Consider the following 23,886-nt stretch of genomic DNA (forward strand, 5'->3'; position numbering starts at 1 on the left):
GCAATCTTTTTTATTATGATGTTTTTTTTTTATTATGATATTTGTATATATTTTATTTTTTTATTATGATTATGAACGGTTTGATTGACATTAGTGATTCTTGAGGCAAAGTTGTTCAAGATGAGGAGATTAAGATATTTTCACAATATCACATCCTAAAAACATTGAAAACATATTTGTCTTTGTGTGTGTGTGTGTGTGTGTGTGTGTGTGTGTGTGTGTGTGTGTGTGTGTGTGTGTGTGTGTGTGTGGATGTGTTTGTGTGTGTGTCTGTGTGTGTAAGCATGCTAAATGGAAAGAACATGGAGAAACTGCTTTGTTTTACTGGTGGATAAAAAAAGTCTTTCAAATGAAAGTGAGTCAATTAGTGGTCTTCTACTGCCCTCTGCAGGACATTCTACTTAATAAAATATTTTCATCTGTGCTTTTGCATTAGTTTTTGGACTATATCAAATTACTTGCATGAAAATCACCTATTATAACACAGTCATGTTTTGTCAAAGTTTATCACTTCATTTTTACTGAGCTCTCAGTTTGAACAATTCTGCCTCTCAGTGATTAATTTGAAATCTGAAAATGGTGTTATACAGAGGAGATTTGCAATTATCATTTTGTTACCTATCTTTTATTTTAAATATCTCCATCTACAACAAAATGTGTGTGCATGTGTGTGTTCAAGCATGGTTAGTGTATTAAGTATTATTGTTTAAGTATTATTGTTTTCATTTACATTTTAACCACCAGAAGAAGAACACTCATTGGTTCATTCTGCTCACTAAAATATTATTTTTCATTTTTTTTTTCCATTTGAAATATTGTTTAAACTTAATAAAATCATTAAAATAACATTTCAAATCATATTTTGTCTGTTTATAAATCCCACAGACTCACACTGGCTGCAATACTAATGTTTTTGTAAAACACAGACCTGATAGTCTAATCTGTGTGTATTGTGCATATATTATTGATATTATTACTATTGCAAATCATGTTATTGTAACTCATATCTTAATAGAATATTATTTGTAATTTTAATTCTTTATTTCTTAATTGTTTTTTTATGATTACTACAGATATTATCACCAAAGATATCAACTAAACCTTCACTTTTAGTATTGACACGCTGCACACACAGCACAATCACACACTCACTAATGCATTCAAATAAATGTAATCTTACTGTGCTACTTTATTTGTACATGATTAGAATGAACAGAAATCTAAGAATATTTTTCTTCTTTTGTTAAAGCCATTTCAGACTCCAAGTAAGCATTATATTACTAATCATCTATTTTACAGGTGCCATACAATTGAAAACTGTATTTATCTTGGCATAGTTGAATGATAAGAGTTCTGGACATGGAACTGACATACCGTGAGCCTCAAACACCATTGTTTCCTCCTTCATGTGTAAATCTCCTGTTTGCAAAAGACAGCTGAAAAATGAGTGAATCCCACCATAACACCGACTGTGACGTTGGAGTCAGGATCATTAATATTTATACCCCCCAAATTTGCATTTTCCAGTCCATGTTCTAGGCCAGGCAGTGTTAATGTGGACCTGCACAGCCGAATCATCAGAAGATCTGCAGGTATTGTGAAGAAGCAAGCAAGGACAATAGTGAAAATGGCAGATCATGGATATAAATGTTATGTCTGAGGCTGTGCTGTGGATTTGAGAACTTTTCATTCCCTTCCCACAAAAGAGAACTGTCAACAGGCATGGTTGATGTTTACAACAGGATAAACTCACCATTTTAATTCAAAGCTGTTAGTTTGCTCTTAACGGAGGCCGATCGGAACGAAACTCGGTGGGCATGTTCGACTCGTGGTCCTAGAGGTCTGTAAGAATTTTGAAAAATCAGCCACTAGTTGACGCTAACAGGTTTTACGGCTATGTAATCACGTGATGCATATCATTTGATAGATCTCCTCATACTGAACAACTTTGCCTCAAGAACTACTGCTGTCAATCAATTTGTTCATTAAATACTTGCGATTATGTTAAAAACCTACTTTTGCGAACTAGTCCTAGGTTTTTCGCCCGATCGGAAATATACCAGTGCAGTACAATTCTCTGGAAGCTCTAGATTATTAATTATATAAAAAACTTTAACTTTACCCATTGGGTAGCCATAACAGGATCATTTAGAAAATGGGTATGGCAAAAAACACTCAAAAGCCTGTAAATCCTAAACAAAAACTCAGACAACTCACTAAACTGCCTTATGTGCTTAAAGACCCTAAATGCTTGAACCCCGCTAAATGCTGCTTGCAGCTTTAATTATTATTATTATTATTCTTCTGCCGTAAAACGCATCGTGCAGCCCAAACCGTAAGTGCTAGAGACTTGAAACTTGGCTAGAAGGTAGTACAAAAATCGAGGAGAGGTTCAGAGAGTATGACCCCGATTGGCCCATAGGTGGCGCTATAGTGCCAAAAACCAAAAAAAATCACGGTTTTGCTTAAATCTCCTTAACCCTTTGTCACAGACTCAAGTGTCTTATATCACTGTAATCCTTGTCTCAAGACGGACAAAATGTATATCTTCAATTTCATTTCCGGTATGCAAATTTTTCCGCCATTTTGAATTTTGTCTAAAACCTACTTTTGCAAACTAGTAGAGGGTTTTTTTGGCCAATCGGAACCAAACCAGTGCAGAAATGTTCTCTGGAGTCTGATTATCAGTAATTATCGAAAAAAAGTTGAAATTTCGATCCACGGTTGCTAAGGGGCGTCAAAACGTTTGCAGGAGGCGGAGCCAGTTTACTAAAATGGTTATAACTCATGAACGAAATTAGATATTTTCACCAAACTCGGAACACATATGTATGAGTTCAATCTGGGGTCACAGTAAAAAAATCGCGACGATTGAACACTAGGTGGCGTTATAACATGAAAAAAACATGAAAAGGGCTATAACCACCTGACCGTTAGTCCAATTGACTTGAAAATTGGTATGCAGTCTCATGGTCCAGGGTGCCATGTATATCTATGATGACATTGGCGTATCTCGAAAAACATGGCCGCCATCAGCCAATGAAGTTGAGCACCTATTAGACAAGGTTAACGGAGGCCGATCGGAACAAAACTCGATGGGCATGTTCAACTCATGGCCCTAGAGGTATGTAAGATTTTTGAAAGAAATCGGCCACTAGTTGGCGCTAACGAGTTTTATGGCTCTGTAATCACGTGGTGTTAAACTTATTGTCACATTATGCATATCATTTGATAGATCTGCTCATGCTGAACAACTTTGCCTCAAGAACCACTACTGTCAATCAAACTGTTCATTAAATATTGGCAAACATGTTAAAAACCTACTTTTGCGAACTAGTCCCTGGTTTTTTGCCCGATCAGAACCAGACCAGTCTAGGGTAATTCTCTGGACTCTCTAGATCAATAATTATCGAAAAAAAGTTGAACTTTTGCATTTGGATGGCTGTAATAGGGTCATTTAGAAAATGGGCGTGGCAAAATACACTAAAAAGCCTATAAATCCTAAATGAAAACTCAGAACTTCACAAAAATTGATGAGCATATGTGACATAACATGCTAAAGAAGCATGGACATTTTTATGGAGATCGGAGCATAGGTGGCGCTATAACTGTTAAAATGCTTTAAAGCCATATATTTCCTATGGTAAATTGCCTGTATTTGCTGTAAATGGTGTCTTCTATCTATTATCGTATAATGTTCATATCATAATGTTCAAAACCAGTGCAGCACAATTCTCTGAACTCTCTAGATCAATAATTATCAGAAAAAAAGTTTAACTTCTTCAAAAGGTGATTTTATATGAATATAATGACATATTAAGCCAATAAGTGGTATTTTACTGCCCCCTGCTGTCATTTCATCATACTACTCCCTAATATTGTTATAAAATTCATATTTAGACTTTATAAAATCATTATTTTAACATTTACAATCACATTTTGTCAAAACTCATCTATTGAGTATTACTATTGACAATTGTGTTACACTGAGATATGGAAATGGACGAAAGTAAGTGAATGAAATGAAACGAAAGTATAACGGCATTTAAGCCACGCCCCCGAATACAAATTCATTCATAACTCGAAAACGGAAAGTCGTTGCGCGCTCAAATTTTGATGGTGAGGACCTCTCCGGGCTCTTGATCGAAACGTGTCCTCGCGGGCCTCGGGAGCGCGCCCCCCGCGCATCGCCAGCCCGCGGGACCCCCGATTTTGAACGGCCATTACTCCCGACCCAGACCACCCCGAACATTGTGTAAGAGCTCGTTGGAAAGGGCACGTCCTTGGCTAGCTTCGATTCAAATGTGGTGTTATCTGCCCTGGGCATTCCAGAGATAATAGCTCGAATAGATATGCCTTATAACAGTCATAACTCCCAGCCCCAATCGCCCAAAAACACCCTGATGGTCTCATTCAACAGGGCTCCTCAAGCACTATCTATGCTCTGAGTTTCAGAATTTTTCGCCTTTTGGTTCCTGAGATATAAGTAAAAAAACAAATTCCCATTCATTCATTCAAACACCTCAACTGTAAAATGTAAGCTATAATACCACTGTTGTCCACTAGAGGGAGCAGCAGGATTACGCATGATCTTTTAATTCGCTTCAGTATTGGGAAATAAACAAATGCTTTAAGAAGCAATCTTTTTTATTATGATGTTTTTTTTATTATGATATTTGTATATATTTTATTTTTTTATTATGATTATGAACGGTTTGATTGACATTAGTGATTCTTGAGGCAAAGTTGTTCAAGATGAGGAGATGAAGATATTTTCACAATATCACATCATAAAAACATTGAAAACATATTTGTCTTTGTGTGTGTGTCTGTGTGTGTGTGTGTGTGTGTGTGTGGATGGATGTGTTTGTGTTTGTGTGTGTGTCTGTGTGTGTAAGCATGCTTAATGGAAATAACATGGAGAAACTGCTTTGTTTTACTGGTGGATAAAAAAGTCTTTCAAATGAAAGTGAGTCAATTAGTGGTCTTCTCCTGCCCTCTGCAGGACATTCTACTTAATAAAATATTTTCATCTGTGCTTTTGCATTAGTTTTTGGACTATATAAAATTACTTGCATGAAAATCACCTATTATAACACAGTCATGTTTTGTCAAAGTTTATCACTTCATTTTTACTGAGCTCTCAGTTTGAACAATTCTGCCTCTCAGTGATTAATTTGAAATCTGAAAATGGTGTTATACAGAGGAGATTTGCAATTATCATTTTGTTACCTATCTTTTATTTTAAATATCTACATCTACAAAAAAAAATGTGTGCATGTGTGTGTTCAAGCATGGTTAGTGTATTAAGTATTATTGTTTAAGTATTATTGTTTTCATTTACATTTTAACCACCAGAAGAAGAACACTCATTGGTTCATTCTGCTCACTAAAATATTATTTTTCATTTTTTTCCATTTGAAATATTGTTTAAACTTAATAAAATCATTAAAATAACATTTCAAATCATATTTTGTCTGTTTATAAATCCCACAGACTCACATTGGCTGCAATACTAATGTTTTTGTAAAACACAGACCTGATAGTCTAATCTGTGTGTATTGTGCATATATTATTGATATTATTACTATTGCAAATCATGTTATTGTAACTCATATCTTAATAGAATATTATTTGTAATTTTAATTCTTTATTTCTTAATTGTTTTTTTATGATTACTACAGATATTATCACCAAAGATATCAACTACACCTTCACTTTTAGTATTGACACGCTGCACACACAGCACAATCACACACTCACTAATGCATGCAAATAAATGTAATCTTACTGTGCTACTTTATTTGTACATGATTAGAATGAACAGAAATCTAAGAATATTTTTCTTCTTTTGTTAAAGCCATTTCAGACTCCAAGTAAGCATTATATTACTAATCATCTATTTTAAAGGTGCCATACAATTGAAAACTGTATTTATCTTGGCATAGTTGAATGATAAGAGTTCTGGACATGGAACTGACATACCGTGAGCCTCAAACACCATTGTTTCCTCCTTCATGTGTAAATCTCCTGTTTGCAAAAGACCGCTGAAAAATGAGTGAATCCCACCATAACACCGACTGTGACGTTGGAGTCAGGATCATTAATATTTATACCCCCCAAATTTGCATTTTCCAGTCCATGTTCTAGGCCAGGCAGTGTTAATGTGGACCTGCACAGCCGAATCATCAGAAGATCTGCAGGTATTGTGAAGAAGCAAGCAAGGACAATAGTGAAAATGGCAGATCATGGATATAAATGTTATGTCTGAGGCTGTGCTGCGGATTTGAGAACTTTTCATTCCCTTCCCACAAAAAAGAACTGTCAACAGGCATGGTTGATGTTTACAACAGGATAAACTCACCATTTTAATTCAAAGCTGTTAGTTTGCTCTTAACGGAGGCCGATCAGAACGAAACTCGGTGGGCATGTTCGACTTCGTGGCCCTAGAGGTCTGTAAGAATTTTGAAAAATCAGCCACTAGTTGACGCTAACAGGTTTTACGGCTATGTAATCACGTGATGCATATCATTTGATAGATCTCCTCATACTGAACAACTTTGCCTCAAGAACTACTGCTGTCAATCAATTTGTTCATTAAATACTTGCGATTATGTTAAAAACCTACTTTTGCGAACTAGTCCTAGGTTTTTCGCCCGATCGGAAATATACCAGTGCAGTACAATTCTCTGGAAGCTCTAGATTATTAATTATATAAAAAACTTTAACTTTTGCATTGGCCTGGCTGTAACAGGATCATTTAGAAAATGGGTATGGCAAAAAACACTCAAAAGCCTGTAAATCCTAAACAAAAATTCAGACAACTCACTAAACTGCCTTATGTGCTTAAAGACCCTAAATGCTTGAACCCCGCTAAATGCTGCTTGCAGCTTTAATTATTATTATTTTCTTCTTTTTTTTTTCGTGACCTTTCCAACATGATGACGTAATACGTGGCGCGTCGCAGACCAGCACAAGTGGTTAAAAAGTAATTAAAAAAAGTGGTTAAAAAAATATATATATATATATATATATATATATATATAATTTTTTTTTTTTTTTTTTAAATGACTGATCGTTTCGCCAGATAAGACCCCATTCCTCAGCTGGGATCGTGCAAAGCCCTTTGAAGCACTTCTGAGCCCTTTGAAACGGCACTGATTTGAACTTCAACATTCTGGTTGCCGTTGAAGCAAACTGTGGAGAAAAATCCTGAAATGTTTTCCTCAAAAAAACAAAAAAACAATTCCACTGAAGAAAGAAAGACATGAACATCTTGGATGGCATTGGGGTGAGTAAATTATCAGGAAATTTTCATTTTGAGGTGAACTAATGTTTTAACTTAAATTTCTCAAGTGTTCATCTCAAAATAAAGAGAGTTATCCCTTTTTCATAGTAAATTATAATGTTGTGATGCCTACATGTACTTAGAGACTGCAACATTGATTTGACATTGACAAAAACTATTGATAAAAAAAAAAAAGATCATAATAGCACAGACTTCTAATACGGGCTTGTCTATTTTGGTCAAAATTTGCATATCAGATTCAGTGCATCCCTACAGAAAACAAAATAAACAGGCTGTTGAAACTGATAGTGATTACATACCAGTTGCAACGCTGCAAATCTCCTACCCTCCATGCAGCAGGCAGGTTGGTATGAGGTCTCAGACAGGGAAAGGCAGCGAGAGCCGGCTGTCAGAGGGGTGGAGTGTGTGGGCCGATAGCCTCAGCGCTACATCAGTACTGTGCATAGGACAAGGCAGGTAACCGCAGCATCAAAGAGAAGCACGCTGCTGCGTCGACTGGGCGGATTTGGAAGCTTGTCTGCTCCTACAAGGGCTCTGGCAGACTTGGCAGCTTTCCACTCTGGGAGAAACCCTAAATGAAAGCTCTGGGATGCTCCGTACCGAGTTTGTCACAGTGTAATAACCTGTCTGCGCTGTTGACATGTTTCCAGGCCTGACAGCCCAAGGCAAAGTCAAAGCTGGCCTGAAGTATTACTGTATTGTCTTATTTTTTATGACTTCTATTAAACTTGAATAAGACCAAGGAAGTTTTATGCAGTAATGAAGACTGCAAAGTGAGTTATCTGTGCTTTAAAATCTAATGATTTTTATACACAAGAACAGGCGAGGAATGACAAAACAAACACCTTTACACCTGATATTAATATCCATCTTGGTTGACTGATCATGAGTAGTTAGAACTAAATACATAGCCTATGTAAATGAGGTGCAAAATCAATATATATATATAAAATTATCGTTTTATTTACTAATATATATATTTTTTTACTTTTAATAAATTAATTATTACATAATGAATAATTTCATAAATAAATTAAATCCATTTATTTTATATTCTGTTCTTTGATACCATTACTATACCACAACTCTGCAGGGCAAAATAAAAGTCTCACTTCCAACCCTTAACAGGCCAAACAGAAAAGCTTTTTGGCAAATTTGAATTATTAAATGCCAAATATCAGCAGAATTATGGATCAACCATTAATGTCATCCTTTGAATTGGCTCTATCACTCTCTTTCCTCTCCACCTATAGCTGGTGTGTGGTGAGCGCACTGGCGCTGTTGTACTGTGGCTGCCGTCACTTCATCCAAGTGGATGCTGCACACTGGTAATGGTCGAGGAGAGATCCCCTGACATGATTGTAAAGTCCTTTGGGTGTACAGTAGTACAAAGTAAAGCACTATAGATGCCTCATTCACTCATTCAATGTGCATGGAACATCTGTGTTTTTGACATACAAAATCTAAACACAAGTGGTCACTGAAGACTCGTGTTAAAACCAGGTATAAAAAGAGCTTGAGACATGACCAACCAATCAGAAATCAAGTGTTATTGTAAACAGTTTAAAACATATGCAAGACCAAGTTAAGCACTGGCGTTAAAAAAGGGTCGACAATACATTTGGTTCAGCTCACATGGTGTATTTAGCTGGGAGGCAGAGCATGACACCCTTTGTGTTATTGCTACTCTTTCTACTCAGTTAATGTCAAATAGTAAATGGGAGAGAAATATCACCTAAGAAAAATATTGTGTTTTCAGAACTGGCATTAAGCCACAGTCTACAATACACAGAAAATGAACTTTTTAGTTAACTTTTATAGAAGAAAGACAAAGTGATTTGCTATCGATTAGGGCCATGTGTGAAAGGCCTGTGTGTATCAGTTTACTTCTGAATAGGCAGTGAGCCTGAACTAATGAGGAAAGAAGAACACAACAGCCAGCACAAATATTTGCTGCCATTTTCCATGAATAGGATACAAAATAGGGCCTTAAACTCTTAAAACTAATGTGTGACTGATGAATGATGTGAACTGAAGAATTTTTTGTTGTGTTTTTTTTTTCAACAAATGGCCAGTAAAAGGTCCTTGCACTTCAGAATGTGAATCGTAAAAAGTGGGGCATTTATTATGAACATTTTTGGTTTTTAAAACGAAATTTATCTGACGTGTCTAATAAAAAACATTTTATTTTTGCCTGTAAAAAACAAAAAACAAAAAATGGGAAAAACAGTGGATTCATGGAATGTTGCTGCGGAAGTTGGCACGGACATTCACCTTCGTCATGTCTGACGTAAAAAGTTTCAACCACAGACACCTGTCGATTCAAATTTGCAAGTGCTGAATGCGTCTTGACCCCTGTCTCAGTCTATTCTCTGTTGTTTTGGCTCAACAAGAGGCGTGTTGCCATACCGTCTAGAACAGGATTCAATTAGATCCCTCACATCCTGCTAATCAAAACAAATCAAAGGAAGAGCACCAAAGCGCCATGTTCTCCGAGCCATGCTAATTGAGAGATGTGTCTTTTTGAGAAGGGAAGTCTGGGGAGGGTGGGGGGGGGTCTTGGGAAAGATTTCAGAGAGTGGTGAGATCTTAAAGGGGTTTTGTCAATGGCCATGTCCAGAAGAGCTTGTTTCCTTCCCTTTCCTGCATGCCTGTTCTCCTCATTAGTGTCACTCAACAGCAGTTAGTGCTGGGCCGGCCACAGTGGTACTGAGCTCTCCTCTATAAACATGTGAACGCACCAGCCTTGCTCTCAGACACCAGGCTAGAAGGGGAGAAGATGGGGCCCTCATATTCCTCAGAGAGAGAGAAAAGAAAGTACAGGCGAAACTAGCGCATTCGATATTACCATGTGACCAAGGCAGAGTATCTTACTGTGTGGCACTGAAGACACTGGAGTAATGACTGCTTAAAAAGCATAAATTGCTAATTATATTATAATATAAAGCAGTTAGGGTTGGGCGATATGGCAAATAAATATCATGATTTTTTTTTTTGTCATGTTGGTTTTTAAGATTTTGCAAGTCACTGAGCATTAAAGCCAAACTGATTTTAAAAAGTTAACAAAATCAAAAATTAAAAAGAATGACAGACCATTTAGGCCAAAGTAGGGGTGGGCCAAATGGAGGAAAAAAAAGAAAAAAGTAGCCTATTCTTTTATCTTTTGTTATTAAAAAATAAGAACAAAGATGAAAATTATAAATAATAGGACAGATGTGACCCTGGGGATCACAAAACCAGTCACAAGTCGCACGGGTATATTTCTGGCAATAGCCAACAATAGGCTACATTGTATGGGTCAAAATGATCGATTTTTCTTTTATGCCAAAAATCATTAGGATATTAAGCAAAGATCATGTTCCATGAAGATATTTTGTCAATTTCCTACCGTAAATATATAAAACATTTATATTTGTGAGTGAATGCAGCACAATCGCGAACAGAAATGGACAACTTTAAAGGCGATTTTTTCAAATAGCTGTATCTCGGCCAAATATTATCCTATACATATCCACCACACATCACTGGGAAGCTTATTTATTCAGCTTTCAGATAATGTATAAACCTCAATTTAAAAAAATTTACCCATGTGACTGGTTGTGTGGTCCAGGGTCACAAATGCAATAGAAGATACAAATATAAATAAACTGCATCAATATTTTAAACAAAAACAGGTGCATTAACTGTACCAGCAACATGAAAGTAAGAAACTGAATAAACCAATACTATAAAATAAAACCCTAAATAGGCTTCACTGTATTAATTAAATATACACTGATTCTTAAAGCTACTGAATTATTCAGTCAAGAATGAGTCATTTTCTCTGTATTTTGTTGTTTGATTAACATTAATGATGACACAGACAGCAGAGTTAGGCTGCTGTCACTTTGAGACCTATGCACGGACCCAATATACTGATACCAGGGATGCACCGAAATGAATATTCTGGGCCAAAACCAAAAATTCTGAATTCCCTCCTGAAAAATAATTCATAAATGAATACAATGAATTAATCAAACTTATGTAATCATTTACACTCATATAGCTAAAACTGAGTTATACAAACATTTAAATTGCACTTAAGGCAGTTTTTCACGATTACTGGCGGGGACGGGGGTGCCAGAACTGCAACTGATAGAATGTGCGTTGTAGCATGATCCTAAAAATCTCTCTTCAAAGGCAGATCATGGTGGCATATCGCACACCCCTAAAAGCAATTATTTTAAATTGTAATAATATTTAACAATATTACTGTGTTTACTGTATTTTTTTTAAATAAACGCAAGTTTACTTTAAAATGGCAGTGCACATAAAATGATTATTTTTAAATTCACCTCATACCAATTAAAAATTAACTCATGCATAATAAATGCTTTCTCAAGTCGCTCAATTATCAGTATAAACGCAAGTATGTCTGATATGCGCTCTTAAAAATACAGTGAAAAAATGAAAAAATTGGGATTCACTATGTCACTCCTTTGCAATGTAGATGGTGTATCACCAACAATACGCTTATATAAAATAAATATATATTCTGCAGCATAAAAAAACTTGGTTTGTTATAATGGAGTGTTCAACACAGAAACAATGCAATGCAAATTAATAGCCGCATTTAAAATTTCAAGAAAATGAATGACAATTAGTCCAAATCAGCAGCTCTAGTGCACGGTGAACAATAAGGTGGATATCCTTTCTCTCAATCCACAACCTTTTTCCTCTGTTGTTCCTTGCGTCAAAACGTTTCATCATGGAACTTCTATGCAATGTTTACATCAAACTACACTGAAATATACCTACAACAGATTTAACCAAGGCCCTTTTATCAAATCTGTTTTCTCAGCCCACGTGGGGGAAAAAAACACCTGCAGAAAATTCAAAAGAGAAAGAAGGCTGCTTTGCCAAGCTGTCAGCATAGAACTATGGCTGCGGAAATGAAAGGACGTTCAATGGAACCCGCGAAGACTGATTGAGCCGTGCGTTAGCCGGGCTTTTTAATTGGCGGCAGGGTTGTTTGGAGTCAGTGGCCTATCGGTGCCACTCTTCTCTCCCCAAGAGCGAGAAAACGTTTGCCGAGATGTGGTTTCGCCACTTCACATGGCACCACCTATTGGACTTCATTAAAAACTTGGCCTGGAGTTTTCACACTTAGTCGTGTGCCTCTCCCCGTGAGCCCACACCACAGGACCCGACAGCTTCGCTGTTTCGCAGTACACTAGGTGCAAATATTCTTACACACTCAAAAACTGACAAAGAGAGCAAGAGGGAGGGAAGGAGAGTGAGAGGAAAAACAGCACCATGCAATGTAGGATGGAAAGGAAATTAAAATAATACAAGGGTAAACTCAATTTCAGCTCCAACACGCGCTCTCCCGCTCTTCTGTCAGTCCCGTGCTAGGCAGTTTGCGAGAAACGAGAGAGCTGGGGATGTAGCTTTTGCTCAGCCACTGTTTTGACAGCACTTATGGGCGGTAAATGCCAGGACATTTCCACTCAGGCTGGTTGTGAGTTGCGTTGCTAGAGCTGAAGGATTGCATTATGTTGTGTGCTGGGCCTTTTAACATGGCTGTACTTCCAGCATAGCTCCCATTTTGGTAGATAATGTGTCTGATTATAGCCACTGGCTTGGCAAAGATTGGTGAGACTCCTGAGAAATCAAATTTAAGGACCCATAGGTGGCTGCTCTGATCTTTGAATGCAAACTCATTTAGCAGTGTCTAACAAAACAGTGTTTTGAACTAGTGTCAGCAAAAATTACACATTATTTTATTTTAATGGCAGAAAAACCAGAGGCTGGCAGCCAGAGGCAGGGAACGAAAGCCCAGGGGGCAGAAATGGGTGGAAACGTCCACACTCAAGATTTGGACCTGCATACACACAGACGTTCAAACTAGTTCTCCTAACCTCCTAGCTGTCCCAAGACACTTAAGTCAGGCAATACTTTTGACAGAATAGACATTTAAGAAGTAGGGTAACATGGGGGAAGATGCCCACCTTAAGAACAAAAGTTTAGCATGTGCAGGATGATGATGCATCAGCCAATATGTTTTTACAGGAATTAGTAGAAACATTTGCTAATTTAGTTGTTATAGAACAAAATGTAAAATTATTCAAAAAGGCCATCTTTCACCCCACTACTGGGGTAAGAAGCCCCCCTGGCTAAACTTTTACAGAATGTATAAATTACTTTTCTTATATATATTTTTTTTAAGTGTCGTTAATGTAAAATACTAAAATCAATATTCATCAATCAATGTAAATTATTTACAATTTAGTTGAATAACTGATGATAGAAAAAGCAGAATCCCAGTAAAAGAGATTTATCTGAAAGGTAAAATTATTCTGTGACTTTTATAGGAATAGTTTGCTTATTTAATCATTGATTTACATATTTATTTAGCTATTACTCATTTATTTAGGCTGATTACCTTTTTAAAAATCTTTTTCTATCATTTTGCGAACAAAGAAAGAAAAATGTTACAGCTGATTAATCGGTCATCGGCCAGCGTGGTCCAACCTAGTTATCGTTATTGGCAAAATCCACTATCGGTCGACCTCTATAGATTTAAAATTAAAAATTTAAAATACTTTTTCAAAATAGTAATTGAAGTATTTTAAATACAATGTAATTTGAAAAGGTATAGTATCCCCAACACTGTCATCTAGTTCTATTCAGCAATGTGACTGAATTTTTCCTCTAAACTGTGAACCTATTGAAGGACATAAACAGCTTTGAAATCAATTATTCGGAAAGGTAATTTTTCATTCACAAGTGTCTTGAAGATAAATACGAGTCCACTAAATTAGCAACTGGAGATGTAGCGGCCTCCAAACATGATCAATGAGAAAGGACAAGAATCAGCAGCAAACAAATGGCCCATCACATACAGATGATCGTCCATCGCATTAATGCACCTAGAGGCTTGTTAAAACCGCACTACAGCTGGTGAAGCATCAGTAACTTGATTGGAAGGCTTATGCAGACTTAGGGTTGATGAAAATAACAGTTTTCTCGGAGGGCGATATCAGACCTGCGAAAATCCATTCGCTTCCAAAAGTGGCCTCAATCCCAATATCAATAAAAAATCTTGTCAGGACATGCAGAGCCATGTTGGGGAAAAGTAGTGTGAAACAACAAGCCCAATCACAAACAGGGCGAAAAAGCAATCTCGCCCTCCGCCTGTGGTAAACTTCTGCGCTGTTTAACACAATCAGTGCAAAAACAAATCCCCACTTCCTTTTAGAGCTTTTGTCGGGAGATTAAAAAAAAAGGAGGTCTGAGCTTTTGTTTCCTTAGTCTTCTATTTGGATCTTCATGTTTATCGACTGCTGGTTTGTTCTTAAATCTAAGTGTAGAGTCGGATGAATCTGAATCGCAGTAACTACTGGCAACTTCCAATGGCGCAATAATGCCTATCCCATTGACATGGTTGGAAATAATAATGCATTTGCATTAAAGGTATTATTTGCCAATGTGCCTGGCTCTGAGCAATCATCGACAGGGCTGCAGTCTAACTGCTACTGGAGCCTGGCCGCATTAATACTCCTATTCATCCCGTGTCCAACCCGAGCCAAGAAACAGCATTAGGCCCGGGGCCCTGCGGCCTGCATTTGGACCGGCCTTGCTGGCATGCGTATGTGCGCGAGAGCGAGAAAAAGAGTGCACCTTTTCTCCTCCAATGAGCCCTGGATGAAGCGAAAAAGTTCTTTATATCAATTAGCCAGACAAGTGTGCAATGGACACCTGTCACCCCACGAGCCCTCCTCCCCGGCCTGCTCTGATCAAGGACCGTCTGCCATCCTGCTCTGCATTCGTTCGAAAAGAATCCACCTAAGCCGATCTCAGATCGGTGCACCTTTCCTCTTGGGTAAGAAATGCTGGTGGCCCGTAGCGGAGCCAGGGGGGCCGTCCCAGCTCTGCCTGAGAGGCCAACCAACGGCTGCACGGCAGACACAAAATCTGGGGCACAGACCATCTGGCTGACAGTGCAGTCTGAAGCGAAGAGGCTGTCGGAAGTTCGTTGCCAACATGGCTTGCAGAAGCAGGACATTAGATACCATAAAAACACACACACATATATATTCGGCTGTACAAAGAAAAGATTTCTTGTTGAGACAAGATTCAAACGAGGGATTTAATGCTCTGAATTCCACAGCTGAGGGCAAAATTCTCCTCTAGTTTTATTTTTTTCTTCCTTTTTTTTTTATAAAAGATTCCTCTCTAATGATCTTACATGCAAGCAGCGATGCTAAAAAAGGCAAGTTAATCACCACCCCACCTCAAGCCCCCAAAAATGAAAAAATGAAAAAAAATACTCAACCTTCACGCTCAACAAGGCAGCGATAATTCAATATTTTCACCGTGATAGTTCTACGGGTTCATACCCAGCCATGCTAATTAAAAGAAAATCTGAATTCCTCACATTTGAAACAACAATTAAACAATCTCTCCTTGTACTATGACACAGAGAAGTCATAGTTAGCCTGGAAAATAACACCAGCCAGACTGCAACAGACCATAATGTAACATCACAGCTTCAACTCTAACTCAGCTTTGCTCTGTCAAAGGCCAAATTCAGCAAAAAAAACATTGGCCCTCTCACACTGTTAACAAATACACACAGCAGACTTGCAAATGTAAAGTGGCAAACAGCTCTTACCTTGGGTTGAGCGCGTCTTGGAAAGGCAACTTTAGGATCAATCTAAATGAGACAAAAAAGGAGAGAAGGAAATATGAGAAAACCGAGCTCATGATGCTGTTACATGAAGAGGAAAATTAGAAAATATTAGAAAAAGCCAGCAATGTGCCGCGACTACTCGATAACCTTCATGGAAATTATAGCATTAATCATGATGCAATGCTCCATGTCTCGTGTGTAATCTCGCCTAGTTATTACATGCTGGTTGCATGAGGCCTGTGTGTGACAAAATCGAATATAAACCCTTACACAGGGTAGAGCATAATTACTCGATTACAACATAAATAAACAGGTGGCTTTATTTAACACCGGAGATAATTCAAAGACTCGCTGAAGAAGTGCGCTGGCCTCGGGGAGGTCAGGCCCACATGACGGGAGCTGTTTTAGCGAGAGCTGTAGATTTGCGGAGAATCAAGACAGGGCATTAGATCAATACGTCCACAACCTCCTTCCCCCCTGAGGGATTATCATTATTATGGGTGACTCTCTCGGCCGCTGTACCGCACTGCACGAGGGGTTACAGCTCTGCCTGGAATGCATTTTGCCATGTGATAGGACATCATTAGGTTTATTGGTTAGATAAGCTATGTTATTTGATTTTATTATATTACAAACGAAATGCAGTTTCGCACACATCATGATCAAGAGCGTTTGTAATTTACATAAACCGCTAGGGGTTCTGAACCAGCGGAACGATTCATCCTGGATATTAATAATAACAGATTCCCCCGGACGATAAATCAACAACACAAATACGCCAATTGCAATCAAGACATTTTTTCCTCCTGTCGATCTTTTAATCATTACACATTTTACATACTGCAATATATGGATGATTCTAATGCTAAAAAGACATTTTAAGAGATTCTGATAAACTGGTATTATTTGACTTCGAACATCACTTATTCACATTCCAAATAGCAAAAATATATAGAGGTTTCACATAGGAAAACAAGTGAGATCCAGACCGACCTGCTGTTGAGCAAGATGTTGGCTTGGGTCATTTAAACATTCATAGACTATAACAACAGTCCCTCTTTTTAGCACATAGGCCGAAAGCTTGGGCAGCCAGAGCACTAGAAGGATAGGACGGTAGATAATCATGCATGCGAGAACAAAAACAGTTCAAAGACTTGCTTCTGCACTCTCATTAAATGGAAAAACAACTCGAGGGAAAAAGATCCATTAGTGCTATATTGCTCTTGAATATACCGCAGGTCTGAATGCTTTGTCACTTCTTATAAATGATGGAAAAAAAAAAGAAAAGCTGAATTGTGTTGAAAATGTGGCAGCATGCAAAAAGAAAAAAGAAATGTAATAAACATGTTTTGGTGAAATATGAAGGAGAGGGTCTTCCTGGTAAATTAATTTGACCTGAACAGAATTGCAATATGTACTAAAAAAAAAAAAACTTTCTGGTGGGAAATGATGCCTTTGTGTTATACTTAATTCATCCAGAAAAGTGTTTAATCTGAAACAGATTGCTTTTAGAGAAACCGGCTGCAGTCTCTCAGTTGTCAATACACAATGCAATTCTCACCCCAGGCCTTCAGATTTGCAGATTACACAGCTTTTAATCAAATGTGAAACAAGTGTGTCAAGAATATCCCTGTTCGTGTTTTCTTTGGGCCATTTACACTCTTCAAAAGTGACAAAAGGATTGGACAGGACACTGACAAAAAAAAAAGTAAAAAATAAATGCATAAATAAAAATAGACAATGCAGTAAAAATGTATTTCTGGCCTGAAGAATGACACTACAGTTACTTTCAAAAAAAAAAAGAGCTAATTATATATATATACATATACATATATATATACACACACAAATGAAAAATGTTAAGGCCGTATATATAAACATATACACTTACACTATACACGTACTCAAACATTGTCAATCTGTAATATAACACCCATTTGAAATGCAAATGAATAAAAGCTTATAAAAAAAAACTGAATATCCATTTAGGTATTATATATTTATTAGTTATTTGGGTGTATTTTTTTTATTTTATTTTTTTATTAAAAACATATGCAAAAACAAAAAAAAACATGCAAAAATATTCAGTGGTACAAGCCTAGGAAACACAAGGCCGAGGAAAACAGGTGATGATGACTTAAAAGGTCATGCCTTTTTAATTTTTTAAAACAGTCATATTTCTTCTATTATAGATATCAAAAGCAAGATCTTTCAACTGCGAGGGCCATTTGAATTTGTTCTTAAACCTCCACCAGTGCAAGTTCCTCACAGCTCCTGGTCTCCAGTCGGAGCTGAAGCCTCAGAGTCATGACACGACCGCCCCAACCCTGACGATGGCATCACTACCCACAGCTCAGTAATCCCTGCTTTAGCACCAGCCGCTAGTCCACATGATCTCAATCGCTGCTAACACTAGCTTTCTTTTTTTCTTCCCTCAGCCATTCAAGAGCATTTGAAACGTCAAACCTTGACCCACTTTTTACAAAGAATACTAGAGTTACCCATGTGTGTGTGGTTATGTAATCTAAACGGCCTATTTTTAATGTCCGAAATACATGTTTTTGGACTAGTGCAACACTAACGTATAAAATGTACTATTATTTTATTAACAAGATAGAAATGTTCTGCCTCCTAAAGGCATTTCAGCTTACATCAGTCAAGGCCAAACTGGCAGAGAGTGAGATAATGAATAGCACACCTGTATTTCTAAACACATTTAGGGCACGGAACCAAGAGAGGTGGTGAATATTCGCCTGCTGTGCTAAATTATGATTGAAAATTAACATTTGCACAATTGCAGGATTTAAGTAAACGATCCACAGTAATATATCTGCGGCTTTAGGTGGGTAATAAACAGTTTAACAGGTTAATCTGCTATTGACCAAATTAGCCACCTGATCTAATCTAATCTAATCAACACAACTTCAAACTCATAACCTCAGTTTGGTTTTTACATCTTTACGCATAGACATTATTCTTAAACCAATGATAAAAAAAGTTTCCAATGTCAAAATAAAATCAGAGGATTTTTTTCCTCTTTTTTTTTTATCTTAATTTTACATTATATTTGAAAGGGTCTATGTTTAAAAAAACATTTACAACAAAGTTTTCCTACTCAACTATAGGAATAGAAAAACAATTCTAATACCCATCTTATCACAGAATAAAAAAACTATTTTAAATGGAAGGCACTGGGAATGCCAATATGTAGTGTTCTGGGAGAAAAGTATTAGCCACAAAATTCCTGAGGGAAGTTATGAACCTCTGTGAACACCTTTAAATACAGTCCGTCTCTTGATATGAACTTGCAGCAACATGGCATCCATTAAAATAAGCCAGTGAAGGCGGTATTTGTCCACACCCTAGCTATCCCAAATAAAAGGCTCTTTCACTCTGGACTCCTACAGGTAACTAGCAGCTGCATCTACAAACATGAAAGATGGTGACTTTATTAGGGGGGGGGGGGGGATAGAATCCACATTAACTTTACTGATAGAGCGCAAACTGATGTCACACGCAAAACTAAATGCATTTCTGCTTGGATTTAGGTAATCAAACGGGTAAACCTATTTCTTGCTGACAGAAATATACATATGACTCAGTTTGCATGGGAAATGTAAAATAATATATATATATCTTCAACTCCTAAATACTGTTTTATAAGAATCCAATGCTATACAATGAATAGCTCTATAAAATACTAATATATATATATATATATATAACCCTAACCTCGACAAGTAAAAAGACACTTCAAAATCTTTTTTGAAAATTAGAATCTTTATTTAAAAAAATAAAATAAAATTTTTACAAAAAATAATATATTACTACATATTCTAAAATTTAGGTTTATTTTGACCTTTTAATGTCGAAACAACAGCAAACTCTGGGCATGAATAAAACAACTGAAAGATAAATAACACGTCCATCCTGTTCTATAATTGAACGCTTCAAGAATTTTTATATCTATAACATTTACAATAACATGTTACCTTAGAAATATACAGTGCGTCAAGGACAAGAGTACAGCTAAAACTGTCAAAAAACAACTGAAAGATAAATAAGAAAAATTAAAATAAAAAAAATACACTTTTTTAAATCAATAATTAATGACACATTAAGAAATAAGTTGAATTTATAAAATTTAAATGTATAATAATGGCCTTTGTATACCAGTGCGCACACTAACCTGCACCACAAATGACAAAATATTCACATAACTCTAGAAATACTTTGAAAGTTAAAAAAAAGAAACAATGAAATGAAATTATTTTACTATGTAAAGACTGTCACATGCACATAAACATTTCTAGTCAACAAGGTTTAGAATGAACTCATGCATGCAACCTTGCATCAAAATGCATCCTTGCCCTGAGCAACTTCCGGAGATCTGTCTGGAAAATTCAGTCATGAAGAAGAGTGCAAAACACTACGTCACTACAAGTCTTACGTCACAATAAACACGGATCACGGCTGGTGTCACAATCTAACTACACAGCAGGTAATTAGTCCCTTCATGCCCACAAACCTTAATGGGGTTTAACCCCTTGTTCCCCAGTACTGGTCTGGCAAGCAAGGGGTTAAATCCCGTTGAGGCATGTGAGGAAGACATGTCTAATTATCCAGCTACTTCTTTATGTCAAGTGCCCCGCTGTTGTGTGTGTGGTACAATGACAAATGCTGCGGAGTGCCTCGACCCGGGAAGAGATATGATAGGAGACTGCGTGTCTTTTCACCACTGAATGTCACAGACACAAGCATGTTTAAGCAGCACTTCACAAAAAATAAATGCAAATAGAAGAGAACATACCGTCTTTGAGTCTAATTCGTGGTGAGGTTGAGCTAGGACCTTATCTACACTGGCCGCATCAGCAAACGTAACGAAGCCAAATCCCCTGGAAAACAAAACAAACAAAAACAGACATACATTAGGAGCTGACAGCGATGGGTTACACGTGTTTGACTGCTAAGCTTGTTAACACATCCATTTGGTTCTATTATTGAACGCTTCAAGAACTTCTGTATCTATAACATTTACAATAACATGTTACTTTAGAAATATACAGTGCGTCAAGGACAAAAGTACAGCAGAGCACATAAAAATTAAAAACTGTCATCATTTTCTAAATGTCATGTCATTCCAAACCTGTATGAGGAACCCTTTCATTCGCCTGAGGAACACAAAAGACTGTGTAGAATGACAGCTTCAGTCACCATTCACTATTCCATGTATGGAAAAAAAAAAGATGCAAATGAAAGTGAATGGTGACTAAAACTGTCAGTCCCCAACAATTCCTTTGTTTCACAGAACAAACAATGACAGAATTTCCGTGTGAAATATCCCTTTAATATGCTCGTCCTATTATATTATTTAACAAGAACTTGGTTGAGAAACATTTCAGATAAACGTTTGCCATAACGTGTCAGTCAAGGACACATAAGGACTTTTCACACCACAGTTAATCTTGGGTTAACGCATTTTTAAACACCGGGTTCAGGTTCAGAATCGTTTCAAACATGTCATTTTAAAGGTGGTTAGTAGCATCGGTTTTGAAAATCTGCTACATATATCCAAATTGTTTAGCAATAGACAACCAATCATAAACCGCTGTGGCGTTTACATCATTGAATATTCATCATACGCATTGTACATTCGCAGAAACTTTCACGCGCTGTTTAATTCCGATGTTCGAGGAAAGCAATTGTTTTTAACTGTAGCGATGAAGAGAACGGAGGTTTTTCAGAACGTTTTCAACTAGATGGAATCTACGTGGCGACATTTCCACAAATATCAAAACAGGTCGCGTGCTGTAAGTGTCCAATAAACGTTTTTATCCTCGTGAATATGCAAATGTAACGCTAGCGTACAGTATCAAATCCCACAATCTGACACAGCGCAGGATTAATTACTAATACTAACCCAGGGTAAAGTATAAGCAGTGTGAAACACGAAACAAAATAACCCAGGGTTAAGAACGACAAGTGTGAAAAAGCCATTAACGTGCCAATATCAAATCAAAACACATGCGACCGCATTAACCGCTCGTTTATTAAAGCCAGTTGCTGCTTTAACATGAAGAATCCCAAATCAATGTCAAACTGTATCCTATCCAGAAACACACCGATCCAGTCTTTTCAAAAGCGCATAGCAGCCGAATAACAGCGCACGGGCAAAATCGACAGTTCATTTCTCAGAATAAAAACCTCAAAGTGACAGGGCTTTTAAAAACACAACATTGTTGTTTGTTTGTTTTTTTTGTTTTTTTACCTGGAGCGTTTTGTCGTGGGATCTCTCATCACCATACATTCTCTGATTTCTCCAAATTTACTAAAATAGTCTCTAAGGCTGTCTGTGGAACAAAACAGAAAGAAAAGAGCACATATAAGCAATGCATTCGTGCGTTACACACCAGTTTGTAAATTAAACGCCCCCCTGGATGTCTAACAGGGGTCGAATAGAGGACTTCAAATGACGGCACATATCCCGCACAGCGCGCGCCACGCTGGACACAATGAAAGAAACACAACACACAGCCCGACAAACGCGCGCAAATGACAGCGAACCATCGGTCTCTTACCTGGTGAAGTTTGCCAGCTGAGGCCACCGATAAACATTTTACTGTAAGGGGAAAACACAGCAGAAGTGAGTCCAGATGTCAGATCGGCCATTTTGACGTGTAGCTAGCGACAAAAAAAGCAGAGCTAAACGAAGGCAAAGCAGAGCGGTGTGTGTTTACTGAGCCCCGGCGGGCTGTGCTCACTAATATACATCAAACAAAGGTGTAGTAGTTGCCTGCACCCGGAAGAGCCTTTTTAAAAGATGCTCACCGGAGAAAAACACACAAGAAAAAAAGTCAAGTGCTGTCAGCATTGGTTCTGGCTTACCCCGGGTCGTGTTGCGAATCGTTAGGGCTTCCAGATGTGGCTTGGCTCCCGTCTCCCTCCATGGCTATCCCAACTATGGCCAGTAACTAACACACACACTGTCAGAGCTAAGAGAATATTACTGAGCCGGGAATGCGAGCGTCACACGTGGGATCAGCTCTGCCTGGCTCCCTCCCCCTCCCGTCACCCACACGGGGCGGAGCGCAGAAGGGGCTCGTCACCTCACCCATTCCATTGACGTCATTAGCATGGCCCCGCCCACCCGGGCTCAGAGCATGGGGATCAGATCAAATCGCATCACTTTTATTGTCACATCACCGTACACACACAAGCGTAGCGGCAGCTGAAAGTCTACCGAATGAGAAGTGAATGTAAACAATGCGAAAGAAAGTCTATCTGAGTGATACACATCTGAATATGTGTAGGCCTATAATAAAATAATATTCTAGTTCCAGAGTAGGATTAGCAAAGTTGTTCAGTGATCTTTTTCTTACAGTTGGCCTATTTTTTATTATTAATGCATCAAACAATAATAAACAGATAAAACCTCGACAGGAATGAAATTACATCAAATCTTCATTTAAAGTTTCACAAACAAAGTATGAAAAGAAAAAAAGATAACATTATAAACACATACAGAGGAAAACATTATGCATCAGTGACATTAGCAGAAAAATGATCATAATATTTCAAGAATCTGTCACTTTTCTTGTTTTTAATCAACCTAAGAGATTTAAGAAATGCGTCAATTTCAATTAAGAAATGTGAAAAATATAGGCTGCGAGTTAGAGAATGTTTGCTTACAAAAAAATAAAATAACAATGTAATTCCTTGGAGTATTAGTTGTAGGCCTACCTTATAGTAACAACTCTTTTAACTGAATGGATTTGGAAGAATCAAGATGCTTGGCCTAATTATTTTATTTTTTTATTGCACCCTAGGACAGAGGAACATTGCATCACAGATAATATTAATAAGCACCTATTAATTTGAAATACCTTTTCCCCATAGAGAATTC

General features: G+C 37.4%; 1 protein-coding gene across 27 annotated transcripts in view; it reads right to left on the reverse strand.

Moving 5' to 3' along the window:
• Positions 1-23,073, reverse strand: part of msi2b (musashi RNA-binding protein 2b) — a 265,052-nt gene extending 241,979 nt beyond the window's left edge. For 21 of the 27 annotated variants that reach the window (XR_014628588.1, XR_014628589.1, XR_014628590.1 and 18 more), the window contains exons 1-5: positions 22,869-23,066; positions 22,562-22,602; positions 22,252-22,333; positions 20,794-20,878; positions 15,966-16,007 (exon numbers count right to left, since the gene is read on the reverse strand). Coding sequence is in view for 20 of the 27 variants with exons in the window: in XM_084418192.1 (XP_084274318.1) it covers positions 15,966-16,007; positions 20,794-20,878; positions 22,252-22,333; positions 22,562-22,602; positions 22,869-22,930 (312 nt within the window). In the remaining 7 variants the exon portion in view is untranslated. Of the gene's footprint in view, positions 1-15,965; positions 16,008-20,793; positions 20,879-22,251; positions 22,334-22,561; positions 22,603-22,868 lie in introns of all 27 variants that reach the window. The other 6 variants (XR_014628587.1, XM_084418191.1, XM_084418180.1 and 3 more) reach the window with 2 other exon arrangements.
• Between the last annotated feature and the right edge of the window lie 813 nt (positions 23,074-23,886).

Source organism: Rutilus rutilus, assembly GCF_951802725.1.
Source record: "Rutilus rutilus genome assembly, chromosome: 9".
NCBI lineage: Eukaryota > Metazoa > Chordata > Actinopteri > Cypriniformes > Leuciscidae > Rutilus > Rutilus rutilus.